The 19,739-nt window shown below is 52.9% G+C and overlaps 1 protein-coding gene across 2 annotated transcripts in view; it reads left to right on the forward strand.

Moving 5' to 3' along the window:
* abcf3 (ATP-binding cassette, sub-family F (GCN20), member 3) overlaps nucleotides 1-19,739 on the forward strand; it is a 132,366-nt gene that overhangs the window by 11,136 nt on the left and 101,491 nt on the right. The window contains exons 2-4 of one of the 2 annotated variants that reach the window (XM_072473646.1): nucleotides 2,075-2,186; nucleotides 5,301-5,445; nucleotides 15,882-15,958. In XM_072473646.1, coding sequence (XP_072329747.1) covers nucleotides 5,426-5,445; nucleotides 15,882-15,958 — 97 coding nt within the window. In that variant the 5' untranslated portion in view covers nucleotides 2,075-2,186; nucleotides 5,301-5,425. The remainder of the gene's footprint in view (nucleotides 1-2,074; nucleotides 2,187-5,300; nucleotides 5,446-15,881; nucleotides 15,959-19,739) is intronic. The other variant, XM_072473645.1, reaches the window with a different exon arrangement.

Below are 19,739 nucleotides of genomic sequence, written 5' to 3' on the forward strand. Positions count from 1 at the left end.
ATCGTCTGTAAATTTTGTCTTGAAATACTCTATCAAAGGGGTCCCCAACCTATGGGTCCGCCGATCATTTGGGGACACAAGCTGTGAGGCAGCAATGTCGAGCGGAGACTCTGGCCTCAATCTCTGGCCTCAATGTGGATTTTTTGCCCCAAACATTGGGACAGCATTTTCCTGCCCAAATTGGCTGTTCGGTTTTGCACTCCAGTTGGCTAATTGGGGACTTCCTTGGACATACAATGGAGGAGGTCCGTTTTGCGCTGTGGCAAATTGTGGGACAGTCCTGAGATTGGCAGGATTACCCACACAAGCACGAATATTAGCTTTGGGACTTCATTGTAGTTTTCAATACTATTGTGGACAAAACTATTTCTCGCCACTCAACAACTCTTTCCCTTCCCCACCCTGCAACATTCAACAACAACCCACTCACTTGCTATGGGGCCATGCCAATTTTAAACATTGAAATTGGGTCACAGTGGAAAGAATTGAGAAGCATTGCTGTATCATCTAACTTACTGAGCGTGACACAGGAGTGCTGCTAATAATCAGTATTTGGATCAAGATCAGCTTTTAGTTTTCCTCTCCGAAATCCAGTTGAGTTCTGCCAGTGTTTTGCAACTCCTAAAGCTGGCTAGCCGACCATAGTATGTAGGGAGATAAATACACCATGCTTTAATAAAGCCAAAATAACATGTACATTAAAAACACACCTTTTTAAGGTGTTGGAAGATAAAACAAAGCCCACAAAATAAGCCCATTTGTAATACATTTGACCTAATTAAGTTGCTTCACAGCGCCAGGGTCCCAGGTTCGATTCCCGGCTTGGGTCACTGTACGGAGTCTGCACGTTCCCCCTGTGTTTGCGCCGGTTTCCTCCGGGAGCTCCAGTTTCCTCCCACAAGTCCTGAAAGATGTGTTGTTCGGTAATTTGGACATTCTGAATTCTCCCTCAGTGTACCTGAAAACGCGCCGGAGTGTGGTGACCAGGGGATTTTCACAGTAACTTCATTGCAGTGTTAATGTAAGCCTACTTGTGACACTAATAAAGGTTATTATTATGAATATATTGCTCGAAGGTAACCATGAACATACACGATCATTCAAGTGGTGGGACTTAATTTAGCCTGAGACATTCTGGCATATTGATCTACCAATTTCAACCATGCCAACTGAAGGTCAATCTTCATCAAAAGAGGACGTAAAACAACAGGATTAATAGTGCCCTGTTTAATGTGCCATGTGGAAGCCTGGACAGTCCTCCGATTCTTTATCCTTCTTTTGCTGTTGAGCAAGAAGAGAGTGAGCAGCATTGAATTCCACAATCTTTCTGGCTTTAAATAGAGACCGAGGAGAGCACCGAACATTGACCTACCGATTGCCACACGTGGATGTGCGTTGAATCTGTGCCGGGTGTCTTTGACTGCAGGGTGTCATTACTTCAGCACATCGGATTTCAAGCTGGGCAAACTTGTGCCCTGGGATTGAAATGTCTTTCAAATTCTGTTTTTTTTTTTTCTATATCTTTAAAAGTCTTAGAATCATAGAATCTCTACAGTGCAGAAGGAGGTCATTCAGCCCATTAAGTCTACACCGACTCTCCAGCCAAGCCCATAACCCCACCTAACCTGAACATTCCTGGACACTAAGGGGTAATTTTTATCACAGCCAATCCACCTAACATGCACATCTTTGGACTGTGGGAGGAATCTGGAGGACCAGAGGAAACCCACGCACACACTGGGAGAAGGTGCAAACTCCACACAGACAGGCACCAAGGCTGGAATTGAATCCAGGTCCCTGGTACTGTGAGGCAGCAGTGCTGACCACGGTGCCACCAAGCTGCCCTTAGGATGTTGTGCTTAGAATGTTGTTTCCATTGCTGTGTGCGAATGAGGACTTTATACACTGTAGTTCTATTTTTCTTTGAATAGCTGTCAATTGTCTTTTAGAATCTCAGACATTCCTGTGAATGTATTTTTCCCCCAGGCAGAAGGGTCAACCACTTTGAAGTGAACTAAACCTGTTCAAATATTTGTCAGACCTTGACTTGTTTTTTCACTATGATCCCCATTAGGTTTCCCTTGGATTTTTTAAGGTCAGTAAGCTGTTTCTGACGATGGGCGCTTCCAGCTACCATGAGTAAGGTTGCAGTGTGGCACCGATCTTCGGCTTGCCAAGTGGGAGAGGTACTTTTAAGCCTTTCATCTGAACCCAAGTTATTTAGCTCCATCTGCCTCCCTAGCTTTCTAGATTTAGATGCTTGTCTCTCTTGTATTTTATTTTTATGACATGAAAATTTTGAGAAACATAGCTTGACCCTCATCTACCCCCTTCATCAAATCCCTCAATTTCTGCTATTGAACCCATGTGTGCTTCAGTGCTCTTCCCTGTTTATTGGCACCACACCTCTTCCCATTGTTGGAAAAAGTGTTCTTCCCATCTTCCTCCTGATCTCCTTATTTATAACCAAGTTGTCATTGTCAGCTGTAAGATGCAATAAAATGGCTCGGCTGACAGGTACCGCTGTTCTTGAATGACATTTTGTGTCCTTCCAAGCCTTAGGTTTATCCTTGGAACATTGAAGGTGGAGGAATGATTTGATTGAGACTTTTTTAAAGGAATTGACTGTATGGCTAGAATTATATTTTTGCAGGTGGGGCCATCCAGGTCAAGGGGAGGTGACCTTAAATCGAGGGCCAAGCCTTTCAGGAGAGACGTTAGGAAACAATGGGCGATAGATGCATGGAAATCTGTCTCACAAAAAACTGTGCGTGCTGGGCCTCCATCAATAATTTAAAATCTCAACAGTTTTTCATTGTTAGTCGAGGGTATTGGAGCCAAAGCAGTTAGATGGGGTAGGGATACAGATCAGCCATGACCTTATTGAATGGTGGAACAAGTTGAGAGGCTGAATGACCATCTGTTCCTTTTGGATTTCTTTAGTTTGGGAGATGTGATTAGTTTGGCACAGTGATTTTGAACTGTATATGAATGGAAATTGTCTTTTAAAACAATATCCTTTGCAGCTTATCCAATGCCTTGGGATTTCGGACATGTTGCCATTCACCTGTCACCCAAGATTGCCGAGGGATGGCAGAGGAGACACAGCAAGGGCTCTCCTCACAAATTTTCAAACATCCTTTAGTATGGAAGTTGTACCGAAGGACTAGAGGGTTACCAGTCCGTCAAAAGGAGAAAAAAATAAACCAGTTAACAGAGACCAATGTTGGGGCAGGAAGTAAGATTCTGAAGGTCACAATATGGGATAAAACTAATGTTCATGGTGAAACAGTGGAATAGTTAATGACGGCATGGATATCTGGGAGGCAAGTTGTCTGATAAATTTAATCAAACTTTGAGAAAATAATGTGTTGACAAAGGGCATGCTATGGGCATTCAGTTCATGGATTTTTAAAAGACATTTAATGAAATGTTGCACTGACGTTTTGGGGATACAGGTGTGCGTGATACTAAAGGAAGTATTCTAGCATGGATAGGAAGTTGGCTAAAAGACAAAGTTGAGATAATGGTTAATGTAGTTGATCGTTTGATGTGAGCGTAGTCCACGATTGTATTAAAATTGTCTGTACTTAGTACATAGGTCAATAAGCACAACAGGAGTGACAGGGAATCAGAACTTGGTGTGAGTTTAGACATGGAGAGCAAAGGTTTGCATTATCTCATGTTCACGTGAGATAATGTGAGACACCAGCCTCGTGTGCACTGGAATAGTTGATATCGGGAGGAGTTATGGAGGTGGGAGTGATGGTGTGAATTTGAGGCCAGAAGCTCATCTTGGGATCATGTATGACATCAAGGTTGTCAACAGACTGGCTTCATCTCAGATATTGCCGAGGGGAGAGGGATGCAGCCAGTAGCCAGGAAACAGGCAACCTTAGAGTTGGACTGAACAATGGGCAAACATTGCAACACTGGGAGATGTATGTCAACCATATCTCCAATATTTGTTTCAGTTAATTGTCCATATGGTGTTCAAAAACCAAATGTTGCATGCCTTTTCCTTTCAGTTTATTGGTTCTGTACACACCCTGCTGTTCATAACTCCACATATTAGCTGTTTTAAGCACGGAGTAAGTTTTCTGTCAGTTTCAAGATGCACTATGAATTCAAAAATAATGAAGTGTCACTGAAGTGCCTTAGTTTAATAGGATTCAGTACAGTACTGAAAGCTATTGAGAAAAATAAATCACACTTGAGGAATTTTGCCTCAAACTACTCTTTACTTGCGAGCAGAGGTAACAAAAATGTACCTTTGTGTTTTACAGTGACGGAGCGGTCTTCATTTTTATGCCCCGGTTTTATACAGTGTCAGATGGAGGCCCACCAGTTATTCCACAGTGTTATACAGTGACAGACCTGTCCCCACCAGTACTGTACCCAGTGTTATACAGTGAAAGACCCATCCCCACCAGTACTGTGCCCAAGTGTTATACAGTGACAGACACGTCCTCATCAGTACCGTGCCCCAGTGTTATACAGTGACAGACCCATCACCACCAGTACTGTACATAGTACATACAATGCAGAAGGAGGCCATTCGGCCCATCGAGTCTGCACCGACCCACTTAAGCCCTCACTTCCACCCTATCCCCGTAACCCAAGAACCCCTCCTAACCTTTTGGGCACCAAGGGCAATTTATCATGGCCAATCCACCTAACCTGCACATCTTGGGACTGTTGGAAACCGGAGCACCCGGAAGAAACCCAAGCAGACATGGGGAGAACGTGCAGACTCCGCACAGACAGTGACTTAGCAGGGAATCGAATCTGGGACCCTGGCGCTGTGAAGCCATAGTGCTATCCACTTGCGCTACCGTGCTGCCCAAGTACACTGCACCCCAAGTATTATACAGTGACAGACCCGTCCCCACCAGTACTGTACCCCAGTGTTATACAGTGACAGACCCGTCCCCACCAGTACTGTACCCCAGTGTTATACAGTGACAGACCCATCCCCACCAGTACTGTACCCCAGTGTTATACAGCGACAGACCTGTACCTAATCCTGAAACCGTGTGGCACAAAGTACACACTCGAGTACATTGCAAGTTTGAAAGAACAATATCTGTAATTGTCCTGCTTGTGTACAGTTTAAGTGGAGAATGTGTGAGAATTCAATACTCCCAGCGCTACACTGAAGTTAAATTGGCAGTGCTGATAAATTGTCATCACCATGCCTCTATCATGTGGTGTACAGTGTGTTGTCTGTATGCTAGAATCTACTTTAGCATTGTAACTGTACATAAAAACACTTAAGAATGTGGTGTTGTCTTCTTTAGGTGTGTTGGACAGCAGTGCTGCTGACTTTGAATCCGTCGATGAGATTTTTGAAGCAATTGGTGACGTTCTCCAAGAGGTGTCAATCTCAAAAAATGAAGATGATGTGCGGGAGATTTGTCAAAAAATGTTTAATACCCTTAAACTGTGAGTAAATATTTTCATTAAACTTTTTTTTAATGAATGTTTAGTCGGCAAGATGATAATGGTTGGAAATTAAATGCTTTTCAAAAGTCCACTGTCCAAACCCGCGTTAGGTAGAACAGGGCAAAGCTGTCTACCCCAACAGCACACAAAGCAATGCAGATACGCCACGCTTGTGCTTTGTTCAGTTGGCACGGTGTGTCACAGAATGCTGGGGTGCAACCTTTCGTCTGTGACTTCTCCACCTGCTTTTAGCCAAGCAGCATTTGTCAGTAGCCCAATAAAAACAAGCACTTACATGCAGAAAAGGGGAAAAACCTTCAAGGTGAGTTCTACTACAGTTTTTTAAAGGTTTTTCCATTTTCACGTGGAAGGAGACACAATTCCACTCCTTACATAATTGAAATGAGGCTTTTGGAAGGCGAGGTGATTGCAAGTGAGGATTAGAGGATTGGGGTTGTAGAGGGTGGCACAGGATGAGTGTTCCGCAATCAATGGCTGTTGCACTATTCAGGCAGACTCGAGGAAAACTTGTAGTCAGTTCATTTCAGAATGCAGAGCGAGACAGAGGGGGGGGGCGAGACAGAGGGGGGAGGGGCGCGACAGAGGGGGGAGGGGCGCGACAGAGGGGGAGGGGCGAGACAGAGGGGGGAGGGGCGAGACAGAGGGGAGGGGCGAGACAGAGGGGGGAGGGGCGAGACAGAGGGGGGAGGGGCGAGACAGAGGGGGGAGGGGCGAGACAGAGGGGGGAGGGGCGAGACAGAGGGGGGAGGGGCGAGACAGAGGGGGGAGGGGCGAGACAGAGGGGGGAGGGGCGAGACAGAGGGGGGAGGGGCGAGACAGAGGGGGGAGGGGCGAGACAATGTAAATACATAGACAGAGATATCGGGTGAGGCATATGGAGTGCAGTAGTACGACTCAATAGAGAAGATGTTTGACAGATCAGTTCAGCCCATAGGAGGGTCATTCAGGAGTCTGGTAACAGCAGCAAAGAAGCTGTTTTTGAACCTGTTAGTGCGTGTTCCCGGACTTTTGTATCTTCTGCCCGATGGTACAGGTTGGAAGAGAGAATAACCCGGGTGGGAGGGGCCTTTGATTATGCTGTCTGCTTTTCCAAGGCAGCAAGAGGTGTAGACAGAGTCAATGGATGGGAGGCGGGTTCGCGTGATAGACTGGGCTGTGTTCACGACTCTCTATTTTCCAACTGTCTTGGGCCGAGCCGTTGCCATATCAGGCAGTGATGTAGCCAGGTAGGATGCTTTCTATGGTGCATCTGTAAAAATTGGTAAGGGTCAATGTGGACATGCCGAATTTCCTTAGTTTCCTGAAAAAGTATAGGTGCTGTTGTGCTTTCTTGGTCGTAGCGTCAATGTGGATGGACCAGGTCAGATTGCTGATGTGCACACCTAGGAATTTGAAACTGCTAACCATCTCCACCTCGGCACCATTGATGCTGACGGGGGTGTGTACGATACTTTGCTTCCTGGTGTCAGTGACCAGCTCCTTAGTTTTGCTGACGTTGCCTGCGGGAGAGATTGTTGTCGTTACATCTGACTCATCGTTGTTCGAGATCTGACCCACCCTATGTCATCAGCAAACCTGTAGATGGAGTTGGAGCCAAATTTTGTGTCTCAGTCGTGTGTGTATAGGGAGTATATACAATTGAAGTAAGACTTTGCTGCTCTTATCGTCAAATCCTCTCATGATAAAGGCCAACATACCATTAACATTCCTAATTGCCTGCTGCGCCTGCATGTTCGCTTTCAGTGACTTATTGATGAGGACAGAGGTCTTTTTGTACATCTACACTTTATAACCTCTTGCCATTTAAGAAATACTCTGTGCATCTGTTCCTCCTAACAAAGTGGAGAACCTTAATATTTTCCAAGATTATATTCCATCTGCCATGTTCTTCCCCATTCACTAAGTCTGACCAAATCCTCTTGAAGCTGCTTTGCACCTTTACAGCACACAATCCCACCTCGCTTTGTGTCATCCCTCAACGTGGAAATATTACGTTTGGCCCCCACGTGCAATTAATTGATGTATGTTGTAAACAGCTGGGACCCAATTACTGATCCCTGTGGTACTCCATTAGTCACAGCCTTCCCAAGTGAGAATGACCCATTTATTCCCACACTATTTTCTGCCTGTTAACCAATCCTTAATCCCATACCAGTATATTAACTTCTATCCCTCGTGCTTTAATTTTGCTAACAAACCTCCACTGGGGGACTTTACAAAAAGCCTTCTAAAAATCCAAGAATACAATGTTCCTTTATCAATTCAGTTAGCAACATTCTCAAAAAAAACTTCAAGTTCGTCAAACATAATTTCCTATTCATGAATCTATGTTGTCCATGCCCAATTAGACCATTGTTATTGAAATATCCATTTATCGCATTCTTTATAATATTTGTAACATTTTCTTGCTATTCATGTAAGGCTAACAACTCAGTAGTTTGCGCGCTCGCTCTCCTCTCTCTCTCTCTCTCAAGAGGGCTAGAATACAAGACCAGGGATGTACTTCTGAGGCTGTATAAGGCTCTGGTGAGACCCCATTTGGAGTATTGTGAGCAGTTTTGGGCCCCATATCCAAGGAAGGATGTGGTGGCCTTGGAAAGGGTCCAGAGGAGGTTCACAAGAATGATCCCTGGAATGAAGAACTGGTTGTATGTGGAACGTTTGAGGACTCTGGGTCTGTACTCGTTGGAGTTCAGAAGGCTGAGGGGGGATTTTATTGCAACTTACAGGATACTGCGAGGACTGGACAGAGTGGACGTGGAGAAAATCTAGAACCAGAGGACACCATCTCCGATTAAAACGACGATCCTTTAAAACAGAGATGAGGAGAAATTTCTTCAGCCAGAGTGTGGTGAATCTGAGGAACATTTTGCTGCAGAAAGCTATGGAGGCCAAATCACTTCAGTCTTTAAGTCAGAGATAGACAGGTTCTTGATTAATAAGGGGATCCGGGGTTATGGGAAAAAGGCAGGAGAATGGGGATGAGAAAAATATCAGCCATGATTGAATGGCGGAGCAGATCGATGGGCCGAGTGGCCTAATTCTGCTCCTATGTCTTGTGGTCTTATGCACTCTCTCCTCTCTCTTTCCTCCCCCCTCTCTCTTTGTCTCTCTGTCCCCTCTCTCCTCCTCTCCTCCTCTCTTCACCCTCCCTCCGTCTCTCTCCCTCCCTGTCTCCCTCCCTCCCTGTCTGCCTCCCTCCCGGTCTCCCTCCCTCCCTGTCTCCCTCCCTCCCTGTCTCCCTCCCTCCCTGTCTCCCTCCCTCCCTGTCTCCCTCCCTCCCTGTCTCCCTCCCTCCCTGTCTCCCTCCCTCCCTGTCTCCCTCCCTCCCTGTCTCCCTCCCTCCCGGTCTCCCTCCCTCCCGGTCTCCCTCCCTCCCGGTCTCCCTCCCTCCCGGTCTCCCTCCCTCCCGGTCTCCCTCCCTCCCGGTCTCCCTCCCTCCCGGTCTCCCTCCCTCCCGGTCTCCCTCCCTCCCTGTCTCCCTCCCTCCCTGTCTCCCTCCCTCCCGGTCTCCCTCCCTCCCGGTCTCCCTCCCTCCCGGTCTCCCTCCCTCCCGGTCTCCCTCCCTCCCGGTCTCCCTCCCTCGTGGTCTCCCTCCCTCCCGGTCTCCCTCCCTCCCTGTCTCCCTCCCTGTCTCCCTCCCTCCCTGTCTCCCTCCCTCCCTGTCTCCCTCCCTCCCTGTCTCCCTCCCTCCCCGTCTCCCTCCCTCCCCGTCTCCCTCCCTCCCCGTCTCCCTCCCTCCCCGTCTCCCTCCCTCCCCGTCTCCCTCCCTCCCCGTCTCCCTCCCTCCCCGTCTCCCTCCCTCCCCGTCTCCCTCCCTCCCCGTCTCCCTCCCTCCCCGTCTCCCTCCCTCCCGTCTCCCTCCCTCCCCGTCTCCCTCCCTCCCCGTCTCCCTCCCTCCCCGTCTCCCACCCTCCCCGTCTCCCTCCCTCCCCGTCTCCCTCCCTCCCCGTCTCCCTTCCTCCCCGTCTCCCTCCCTCCCCGTCTCCCTCCCTCCCTCCCCGTCTCCCTCCCTCCCTCCCCGTCTCCCTCCCTCCCCGTCTCCCTCCCTCCCTCCCCGTCTCCCTCCCTCCCTCCCCGTCTCCCTCCCTCCCTCCCCGTCTCCCTCCCTCCCTCCCCGTCTCCCTCCCTCCCTCCCCGTCTCCCTCCCTCCCTCCCCGTCTCCCTCCCTCCCTCCCCGTCTCCCTCCCTCCCTCCCCGTCTCCCTCCCTCCCTCCCCGTCTCCCTCCCTCCCTCCCCGTCTCCCTCCCTCCCTCCCCGTCTGTCTCCCTCCCTCCCTCCCCGTCTGTCTCCCTCCCTCCCTCCCCCGTCTGTCTCCTCCCTCCCTCCCTCCCTGTCTCCCTCCCTCCTCCGTCTGTCTCCCTCCCTCTCCGTCTGTCTCCCTCCCTCTCCGTCTGTCTCCCTCCCTCTCCCTCTGTCTCCCTCCCTCTCCCTCTGTCTCCCTCCCTCTCCCTCTGTCTCCCTCCCTCTCCCTCTGTCTCCCTCCCTCTCCCTCTCTGTCTCCCTCCCTCCCTCTCTGTCTCCCTCCCTCCCTCCCTCTCTGTCTCCCTCCCTCCCTCCCTCTCTGTCTCCCTCCCTCCCTCCCTCTCTGTCTCCCTCCCTCCCTCCCTCTCTGTCTCCCTCCCTCCCTCCCTCTCTGTCTCCCTCCCTCCCTCCCTCTCTGTCTCCCTCCCTCCCTCCCTCTCTGTCTCCCTCCCTCCCTCCCTCTCTGTCTCCCTCCCTCCCTCCCTCTCTGTCTCCCTCCCTCCCTCCCTCTCTGTCTCCCTCCCTCCCTCCTCTCTCTGTCTCCCTCCCCTCCCTCCCTCTCTGTCTCCCTCCCTCCCTCCCTCTCTGTCTCCCTCCCTCCCTCCCTCTCTGTCTCCCTCCCTCCCTCCCTCTCTGTCTCCCTCCCTCCCTCCCTCCCTCTCTGTCTCCCTCCCTCCCTCCCTCCCTCCCTCTCTGTCTCCCTCCCTCCCTCCCTCCCTCTCTGTCGGTCTCCCTCCCTCCTCCCTCCCTCTCTGTCTGTCTCCCTCCCTCCCTCCCTCTCTGTCTGTCTCCCTCCCTCCCTCCCTCTCTGTCTGTCTCCTCCCTCCCTCCCTCTCTGTCTGTCTCCCTCCCTCCCTCCCTCTCTGTCTGTCTCCCTCCCTCCCTCCCTCTCTGTCTGTCTCCCTCCCTCCCTCTCTGTCTGTCTCCCTCCCTCCCTCTCTGTCTGTCTCCCTCCCTCCCTCTCTGTCTGTCTCCCTCCCTCCCTCTCTGTCTGTCTCCCTCCCTCCCTCTCTGTCTGTCTCCCTCCCTCCCTCTCTGTCTGTCTCCCTCCCTCCCTCTCTGTCTGTCTCCCTGTCTCCCTCTCTGTCTGTCTCCCTGTCTCCCTCTCTGTCTGTCTCCCTCCCTCCCTGTCTCCCTCCTGTCTGTCTCCCTCCCTGTCTGTCTCCCTCCCTGTCTGTCTCCCTCCCTCCCTCCCTGTCTGTCTCCCTCCCTCCCTGTCTGTCTCCCTCCCCTGTCTGTCTCCCTCCCTGTCTGTCTCCCTCCCTGTCTGTCTCCCTCCCTGTCTGTCTCCCTCCCCTCCGTCTGTCTCCCTCCCTCTCCGTCTGTCTCCCTCCCTCTCCGTCTGTCTCCCTCCCTCTCCGTCTGTCTCCCTCCCTCTCCGTCTGTCTCCCTCCCTCTCCGTCTGTCTCCCTCCCTCTCCGGTCTGTCTCCCTCCCTCTCCGTCTGTCTCCCTCCCTCTCCGTCTGTCTCCCTCCCTCCCTCTCTGTCTCCCTCCCTCCCTCTCTGTCTCCCTCCCTCCCTCTCTGTCTCCCTCCCTCCCTCCCTCTCTGTCTCCCTCCCTCCCTCCCTCTCTGTCTCCCTCCCTCCTCCCTCTCTGTCTCCCTCCCTCCCTCCCTCTCTGTCTCCCTCCTCCCTCCCTCTCTGTCTCCCTCCCTCCCTCCCTCTCTGTCTCCTCCCTCCCTCCCTCTCTGTCTCCCTCCCTCCCTCCCTCTCTGTCTCCCTCCCTCCCTCCCCTCTCTGTCTCCCCTCCTCCCTCTCTGTCTCCCTCCCTCCTCCCTCCCTCTCTGTCTCCCTCCCTCCCTCCCTCCCTCTCTGTCTCCCTCCCTCCCTCCTCTCTGTCTCCCTCCCTCCCTCCCTCCCTCTCTGTCTCCCTCCCTCCCTCCCTCCCTCTCTGTCTCCCTCCCTCCCTCCCTCTCTGTCTGTCTCTCCCCTCCCTCCCTCCCTCTCTGTCTGTCTCCCTCCCTCTCCTCCTCTCTGTCTGTCTCCCTCCCTCCCTCCCTCTCTGTCTGTCTCCCTCCCTCCCTCCCTCTCTGTCTGTCTCCCTCCCTCACTCCCTCTCTGTCTGTCTCCCTCCCTCACTCCCTCTCTGTCTGTCTCCCTCCCTCCCTCCCTCTCTGTCTGTCTCCCTCCCTCCCTCTCTGTCTGTCTCCCTCCCTCCCTCTCTGTCTGTCTCCCTCCCTCCCTCTCTGTCCGTCTCCCTCCCTCCCTCTCTGTCTCCCCTCCCTCCCTCTCTGTCTCCCTCCCTCCCTCTCTGTCTCCCTCCCTCCCTCTCTGTCTCCCTCCCTCCCCTCTCTGTCTCCCCTCCCTCTCTGTCTCCCTCCCTCCCTCCCTCTCCGTCTGTCTCCCTCCCTCTCTGTCTCCCTCCCTCCCTCTCCGTCTGTCTCCCTCCCTCCCCTCTCCGTCTGTCTCCCTCCCTCCCTCTCCGTCTGTCTCCCTCCCTCCCTCTCCGTCTGTCTCCCTCGATCCCTCTCCGTCTCCCTCCCTCCCTCCCTCTCCGTCTGTCTCCCTCCCTCCCTCTCCGTCTGTCTCCCTCCCTCCCTCTCCGTCTGTCTCCCTCCCTCCCTCTCCGTCTGTCCTCCCTCCCCTCTCTGTCTGTCCTCCCTCCCTCTCTGTCTGTCTCCCTCCCTCTCTGTCTGTCTCCCTCCCTCTCTGTCTGTCTCCCTCCCTCTCTGTCTGTCTCCCTCCCTCTCTGTCTGTCTCCCTCCCTCTCTGTCTGTCTCCCTCCCTCTCTGTCTGTCTCCCTCCCTCCCTCTCTGTCTCTCTCCCTCCCTCCTCTCTGTCTCCCCTCCCTCCCTCCCTCTCCGTCTCCCTCCCTCCCTCTCTGTCTCGCTCCCTCCCTCTCTGTCTCCCTCCCTCCCTCCCTCTCCGTCTGTCTCCCTCCCTCTCCGTCTGTCTCCCTCCCTCTCTGTCTCCCTCCCTCCCTCCCTCTCTGTCTCCCTCCCTCCCTCCCTCTCTGTCTCCCTCCTCCCTCTCTGTCTCCCTCCCTCCCTCCCTCTCTGTCTCCCTCCCTCCCTCCTCTCTGTCTCCCTCCCTCCCTCCCTCTCTGTCTCCCTCCCTCCCTCCCTCTCTGTCTCCCCTCCCTCCCTCCCTCTCTGTCTCCCTCCCTCCCTCTCTGTCTCCCTCCCTCCCTCTCTGTCTCCCTCCCTCCCTCTCTGTCTCCCTCCCTCCCTCCCTCTCTGTCTCCCTCCTCCCTCCCTCTCTGTCTCCCTCCCTCCCTCCCTCTCTGTCTCCCTCCCTCCCTCCCTCTCTGTCTCCCTCCCTCCCTCTCTGTCTCCCTCCCTCCCTCTCTGTCTCCCTCCCTCCCTCTCTGTCTCCCTCCCTCCCTGTCTCCCTCTCTCCCTCTCTGTTTCCCTCCCTCCAATCTGCCTCCCTACCACTCTGTCTCTCTCTCTCCCTCTCCCTGCCTCCCTCTCGTCCTCCCTGCTCCCTCTCTCCCTGCCTCCCTCTCTCCCTGCCTCCCTCTCTCCCTGCCTCCCTCTCTCCCTGCCTCCCTCTCTCCTGCCTCCCTCTCTCCCTGCCTCCCTCTCTCCCTGCCTCCCTCTCTCCCTGCCTCCCTCTCTCCCTGCCTCCCTCTCTCCCTGCCTCCCTCTCTCCCTGCCTCCCTCTCTCCCTGCCTCCCTCTCTCCCCCTGCCTCCCTCTCTCCCTGCCTCCCTTTCTCTCCCTGCCTCCCTTTCTCTCTCTGCCTCGCCCCTCTCTCTGCCTCGCCCTCTCTCTGCCTCGCCCTCTCTCTGCCTCGCCCTCTCTCTGCCTCGCCCTCTCTCTGCCTCGCCCTCTCTCTGCCTCGCCCTCTCTCTGCCTCGCCCTCTCTCTGCCTCGCCCTCTCTCTGCCTCGCCCTCTCTCTGCCTCGCCCTCTGCCTCGCCCTCTCTCTGCCTCGCCCTCTCTCTGCCTCGCCCTCTCTCTGCCTCGCCCACTCTCTGCCTCGCCCTCTCTCTGCCTCGCCCTCTCTCTGCCTCGCCCTCCTCTCTGCCGTCGCCCTCCTCTCTGCCTCGCCCTCTCTCTGCCTCGCCCTCTCTCTGCCTCGCCCCCCACCTCTCGCCCCCCACCTCTCGCCCCCACCTCTCACCCCCCGCCACCTCTCTGCCTCCCCCCTCCTCTCGCCCCCCACCTCTCGCCCCCCCCACCTCTCGCCCCCCCACCTCTCGCCCCCCCACCTCTCGCCCTCCCCACCTCTCGCCCCCCCCACTCTCGCCCCCCCCACCTCTCGCCCTCTCTCCGCCCACCTCTCGCCCTCCCCCACCTCTCGCCCCCCCCACCTCTCGCCCCCCCCACCTCTCGCCCCCCCCACCTCTCGCCCCCCCACCTCTCGCCCCCCCACCTCTCGCCCCCCCCACCTCTCGCCCCCCCCACCTCTCGCCCCCCCCACCTCTCGCCCCACCTTCGCCCCCCCCACCTCTCGCCCCCCCCACCTCTCGCCCCCCCCACCTCTCGCCCCCCCACCTCTCGCCCCCCCCCACCTCTCGCCCCCCCCACCTCTCGCCCCCCCCACCTCTCGCCCCCCCACCTCTCGCCCCCCCCACCTCTCGCCCCCCCCACCTCTCGCCCCCCCCACCTCTCGCCCCCCCCACCTCTCGCCCCCCCCACCTCTCGCCCCCCCCACCTCTCGCCCCCCCCACCTCTCGCCCCCCCCACCTCTCGCCCCCCCCCCACCTCTCGCCCCCCCCACCTCTCGCCCCCCCCACCTCTCGCCCCCCCACCTCTCGCTCTCGCCCCCCCACCTCTCGCCCCCCCACCTCTCGCCCCCCCACCTCTCGCCCCCCCACCTCTCGCCCCCCCACCTCTCGCCCCCCCCCACCTCTCGCGCCCCCCCCACCTCTCGGCCCCCCCCACCTCGCCCCCCACCTCTCGCCCCCCCCACCTCTCGCCCCCCCCACCTCTCGCCCCCCCCACCTCTCGCCCCCCCCACCTCTCGCCCCCCCACCTCTCGCCCCCCCCACCTCTCGCCCCCCCCACCTCTCGCCCCCCCCCACCTCTCGCCCCCCCTCGACCTCTCGCCCCCCCACCTCTCGCCCCCCCACCTCTCGCCCCCCCACCTCTCGCCCCCCCCACCTCTCGCCCCCCCCACCTCTCGCCCCCCCCACCTCTCGCCCCCCCCACCTCTCGCCCCCCCACCTCTCGCCCCCCCACCTCTCGCCCCCCCACCTCTCGCCCCCCCCACCTCTCGCCCCCCCCACCTCTCGCCCCCCCACCTCTCGCCCCCCCCACCTCTCGCCCCCCCCCACCTCTCGCCCCCCCCCACCTCTCGCCCCCCCCACCTCTCGCCCCCCCCCCACCTCTCGCCCCCCCCCTCTCGCCCCCCCCCACCTCTCGCCCCCCCCCACCTCTCGCCCCCCCCCACCTCTCGCCCCCCCCACCTCTCGCCCCCCCCCCCACCTCTCGCCCCCCCCCCTCAGTCGTGAAGACAGACACGTAGCTTCTCTGCCATTTCTGTGACCCCCCTTTATAGATTCTCCTGACTCTGCCTGGGACACACTCACATTTGTCTTCGCCAAGCCGTTACTTACCAGGAGAAGCTTTTACAGGACGTTTTACAGGACGTTTTTATGTAGTTTGAAAGTTTACATTCCTATTCCATTCTCCCATTATCAGTTTTCTTGGTCCTCCTTTACTGGTCTAGTGATAATACCACCACCTCCACTGAGGTAAACGAGGTGAAGTAAAAATAAAAGCAAAATAATGCGGACGCTGAAAATCTGAATAAAAACAGAAAATGTTGAATAAACAGCGGCCCGGCAGCATATGTGGAGAGGGATCAGTATTAACGTTTCGAGTCCTTATGACCCTTCTATCGAACAGTAATATTAATCTTTGCCCCAGCAATGCCGTCTTATCCTTTCTGACCAACTAGAGAATGACTGCCATGAAATCCCAGTTTGACCACGTGACCAGAGAGATTATGAATGAAAGTCTTAGAAGCTCACGGATTCAGCTATTGGTGAAGTGGGAATTCACAGCAAATGGGTCTTTCTAATAAAGGGAGTTGCTATGTGCAACTTTGAATTCCTCTGATGGTCCGTTTATAGTTTTGTGCAAGCATGACGATTGATAATGTTTTGAAACTCGACATGCTTGTGTGTGAACAGTTCCGGCCAATGGCGTAGCATCTCTCCCCTCCGTGCCCCGTCACCCCAGTTTCACAGCTAATGTGACTCTTTGTTTTCACTTCGCAGCAATACATCCAACTCATCAAAATCAAATGTGCTGCTGAAAGCTCCTATCCAGCTCTCGAAGATGACTGGCCACTCTGGTGAGCAAAATGTTTGAGTGCTCTAACTTCTTGTGTTTTGTGTAATTTGTATTATTTGAGCCATCTTCTTAAATGACCAATTTCTGTAATTGTTTCCTTCCTTTACACTATCTCAATACTGCTCCCCTCCCCGAGCTTCCTCCTTTTCTGCAAATCTCAATTTGACTGTTGCTGAGATGTGGTTTGCAGATTTCAGGATGGCCGTTGTTATCTTAACCATGTGACCGTTCTTTCTGAGCAATCTTAAATTATGGAGGGTCATCAGGCTGTTCTGTTGCTAGAACATCAAAAATAAACCTGATCCCATCTTCAATCCCAAGTCCACGCATGGACTCCCCAGTAATGTTTGTTGATTGTTTTCCAACTCTGGCTGCAGAAGCCATTTGTCAAATCCAGTTGCTGCCATGCAGGAGATCAGCTGATCCAACAAACCTGGGACCTTTTTCACCTGGTCATTTCCAAACAACCCTAATCAATTATTGTTAACTCCAAAGTGAAACCTCTTATGTTATCTATGATGTGTTATCGACAGTAGCACAGTGATAGCACTGTAGCTTCACAGCACCAGGGTCCCAGGTTTGATTTCCGGCTTGGGCCACTGTCCCTGCGGAGTCTGCACGTTCTCCCCGTGTCTGCGCGGGTTTCCTCCGGGAGCTCCGGTTTCCTCCCACAAGTCCCGAAAGACGTGCTGTTAGGTGAATTGGCATTCGGAATTCTCCCTCTGTCTACCCGAACATGTACTGAAATGTGGCGACTAGGAGCTTTTCAGAGTAACATCCTTGCAGCATTAATTAATGTAAGCCGACTTGTGACAAAGATTATTATTATACAGACCACAGTGGTTTGCACAGTTGCTTCACAGCTCCAGGGTCCCAGGTTTGATTCCCAGCTTGGGTCACTGTCCCTGCGAAGCCTGCACAGTCTCCCCGTTACTGCGTGGGTTTCCTTCAGGTGCTCCGGTTTCCTCCCACAGTCCAAAGATGTGCAGGTTAAGTGGATTAGCCATGCTAAATTGTCCCTTTGTGTCCAAAAAGGTGAGGTGGGGTTACTGGGTTACGGGGATAGGTTGGAGGTTTGGACTTGCGTGGGGTGCTCTTTCCAAGGGCCGATGCAGACTCGATGGGCCGAATGGCTTCCTTCTGCACAGTAAATTCTATGAGACCAAGATGTGTCTCATATATCTTTGTTCAATTGGAGTTAACTCCTCTTATTTCTTTCATGGGAGGTTTCACAAGAGATGCACAGCTGCAATGATGCTATCAAGTTACTCTTGTTATTTGGCAGAATGTTACAACTGAGATGGGAGGAGTGCACCGTCTGTCTCTGGTTCCACTACTTGACCACTCGATCAGACTTGTCAAGTTATTAACATACAGCATTATGTATGAAAACATAACAGTTACTCATTTCAAATACTCTCATTCATTCTCGCATTCCAAAAAAAGAAACCAAAATTGAGGAATTCTGTCCCAAACGGTTAAGAGTCAATGGTTCAAGGGAAAAGGATGGTGTTCGGGTCTGAAAGTTGGTGTCTCAGCATTGCTCTGGGAAACAATTGATGACTGTTACACTACTTTCCAAGCAGACTTTGCGGGATATTTGAAGCCAGATGAGTTGAGAACAAAAGTGGCTACAGAGTAATTTCCAATGACTTTTTACTGAATGCCGACGTTGGACTGGGGTGGGCACAGTAAGAAGTCTTACAACACCAGGTTAAAGTCCAACAGGTTTGTTTGGAATCACCAGCTTTCGGAGTGCAGCATTTCATCGGGTGAGTGAAGAAGTGGGTTCCACAAACACATTTCCAGACAAAGTCAATGATGCAAGATGATCAAACAAACATGTTGGACTTTAACCTGGTGTTGTAAGACGTCTTACTGTTTTCAAAGCTATAAACCTTCATGTGACCCTTTTGTTAAGAGTCCACCAAGTCAATAGGTTTCCAACTTCTTTAAAACTGCTTAATTCCCTTTTCTTGTGAAATGCTGTCTTTTCCAGGATCAACAACAAGAGTCCTTGCATTAATCCTTTAAGGGACCGTGTCTTTTAAAAACAAATTCTTCCAGAATGTTCTCAGTCCTTGAAGATGAAACATTTTCTATGATTAAAGCATTTCTGTCGCGCCATGTATGGGAAGTGACATTTGTGGGTTGACCAGGAAAGGTTTATATGGTTCCTGACCTCTCCTCTTGAGTGTCCACTTGTTGTACCCTTTGCAGCACAAGTCACTGGGAATCAATCAGGAGCAGGGTTCCTGCTTGATCTTTTTTTTATCAAATAGAAGAGAGTGAGAGCTGAAAACAGCAGGGAAATAACAATGTTGAATGTTTAGAAATCTCTTGGCAGACGTCAACTGGAATATTTTGCCCAGTCCTGGTCACCGCTCTGTCGGCCCAGTGTATCAGCCAGTTTGAAGATCTGCACCACTGCTTTGGCTGATTTTGGTTCATAGCACAAAAGGGGGTTTAAACTCAGGATCCATGGAGTCCGTAGGCCTCAGCTCCACATTAGGAGATGCGCTTTCTAACTGAGAAATGGGACTTTCAGCTCGTACTTTTAGTAAAGTCTGTTACCTTAACTGCCCAATTCTACTCCACTGGACCTTGTTTAAAAAAGCAAAACTCTAGCTGTTTCAGGGTGTCGAGCTCAAAACTTATCATTGATAGAGTTTGAGCCGTTTCTGGCACAGATGGAGGCCATTTGGCCCAGTCGGTCCCATTTCCCCCACTCTATTCCCATAGTCTTGCAAATTAATTTCCCTCCAGTGCCTATCCAGTTTCCTTTTGTAATCATTGATCACCTCTGCTTCCACCAGCACCTGCTGCATTTTTAAAAATAGGTTCTTCGCCTCTCTGCATCTCTACCCCAAACCTTAAACTCCGTCCCCTTGTCCTTGTACCATGAGCCAATTGGAACAGCTTTTCTGTGTCTACATTATCCAAACCTTTAATAATCTTGGCCACCTCTATTATATCTCCCCTCAATCTCCTTTGCTCCAAGGAGAACAACCCCTACCGTTTCCAACCTAATCTTGTCGCTGAAATCTCCTAGCCCTGGAACCATTCTGGTAAATCTCCTGTACATCCTCTCAAAGACCCTCTCATATTTCCTAAAGTGTGGTGATTCACAGTAACTTCATTAAATTAGAACTGGATGAAATATTCTGCGGTCTGACCAGAGCTTTATAAATACTCTGCACAACCTCTCCGTTATTTCCCTGCAATTCTTTCTTTACTATTTGAGGCCTATAGAATACCTCCAGCAGCATGACCATACTTTTCTGGTTTCTCAGCTGTAACCAAATGCATTCTGTCCTTATCCCCTCAAGGCCGTCCTCTCTTTCCAACACCACACAATGTCCTTGCAAATCAGCACTGCAACCCTAACTCCCTTTTTTTCCTTCCTTATCTTTTCTGAACACTGCATCTTTCAATATGAAACATCCAGTCCTTACCATTTTTAAGCCACATTTCCATTGCAGCTGCATCATGTTCCCACACGGCTATTTCTGTTTGCAGCACACCAAAACTACTCATGGCATTTTGTGCGCTTACTTTTCTACATTCTAAACCTACCTAGTGGTTGTTTCTTTATTATGTGCAGCTTTGTAGCTGTATAGAAAACAAAAGAAGTGATGTCTGATTACAGTGAAGGCCAAACTGAGAGAGCTGCCACCAACCCCAACAAAACTGTCTCACTTCTTGCCAAAGTGTACTTGTGTGCACAATTGACCAATACTGAAATTGCACGGTATCACACTTCTCAATTTGTGTGTTGAGTT

Source organism: Scyliorhinus torazame, chromosome 14, assembly GCF_047496885.1.
Source record: "Scyliorhinus torazame isolate Kashiwa2021f chromosome 14, sScyTor2.1, whole genome shotgun sequence".
NCBI lineage: Eukaryota > Metazoa > Chordata > Chondrichthyes > Carcharhiniformes > Scyliorhinidae > Scyliorhinus > Scyliorhinus torazame.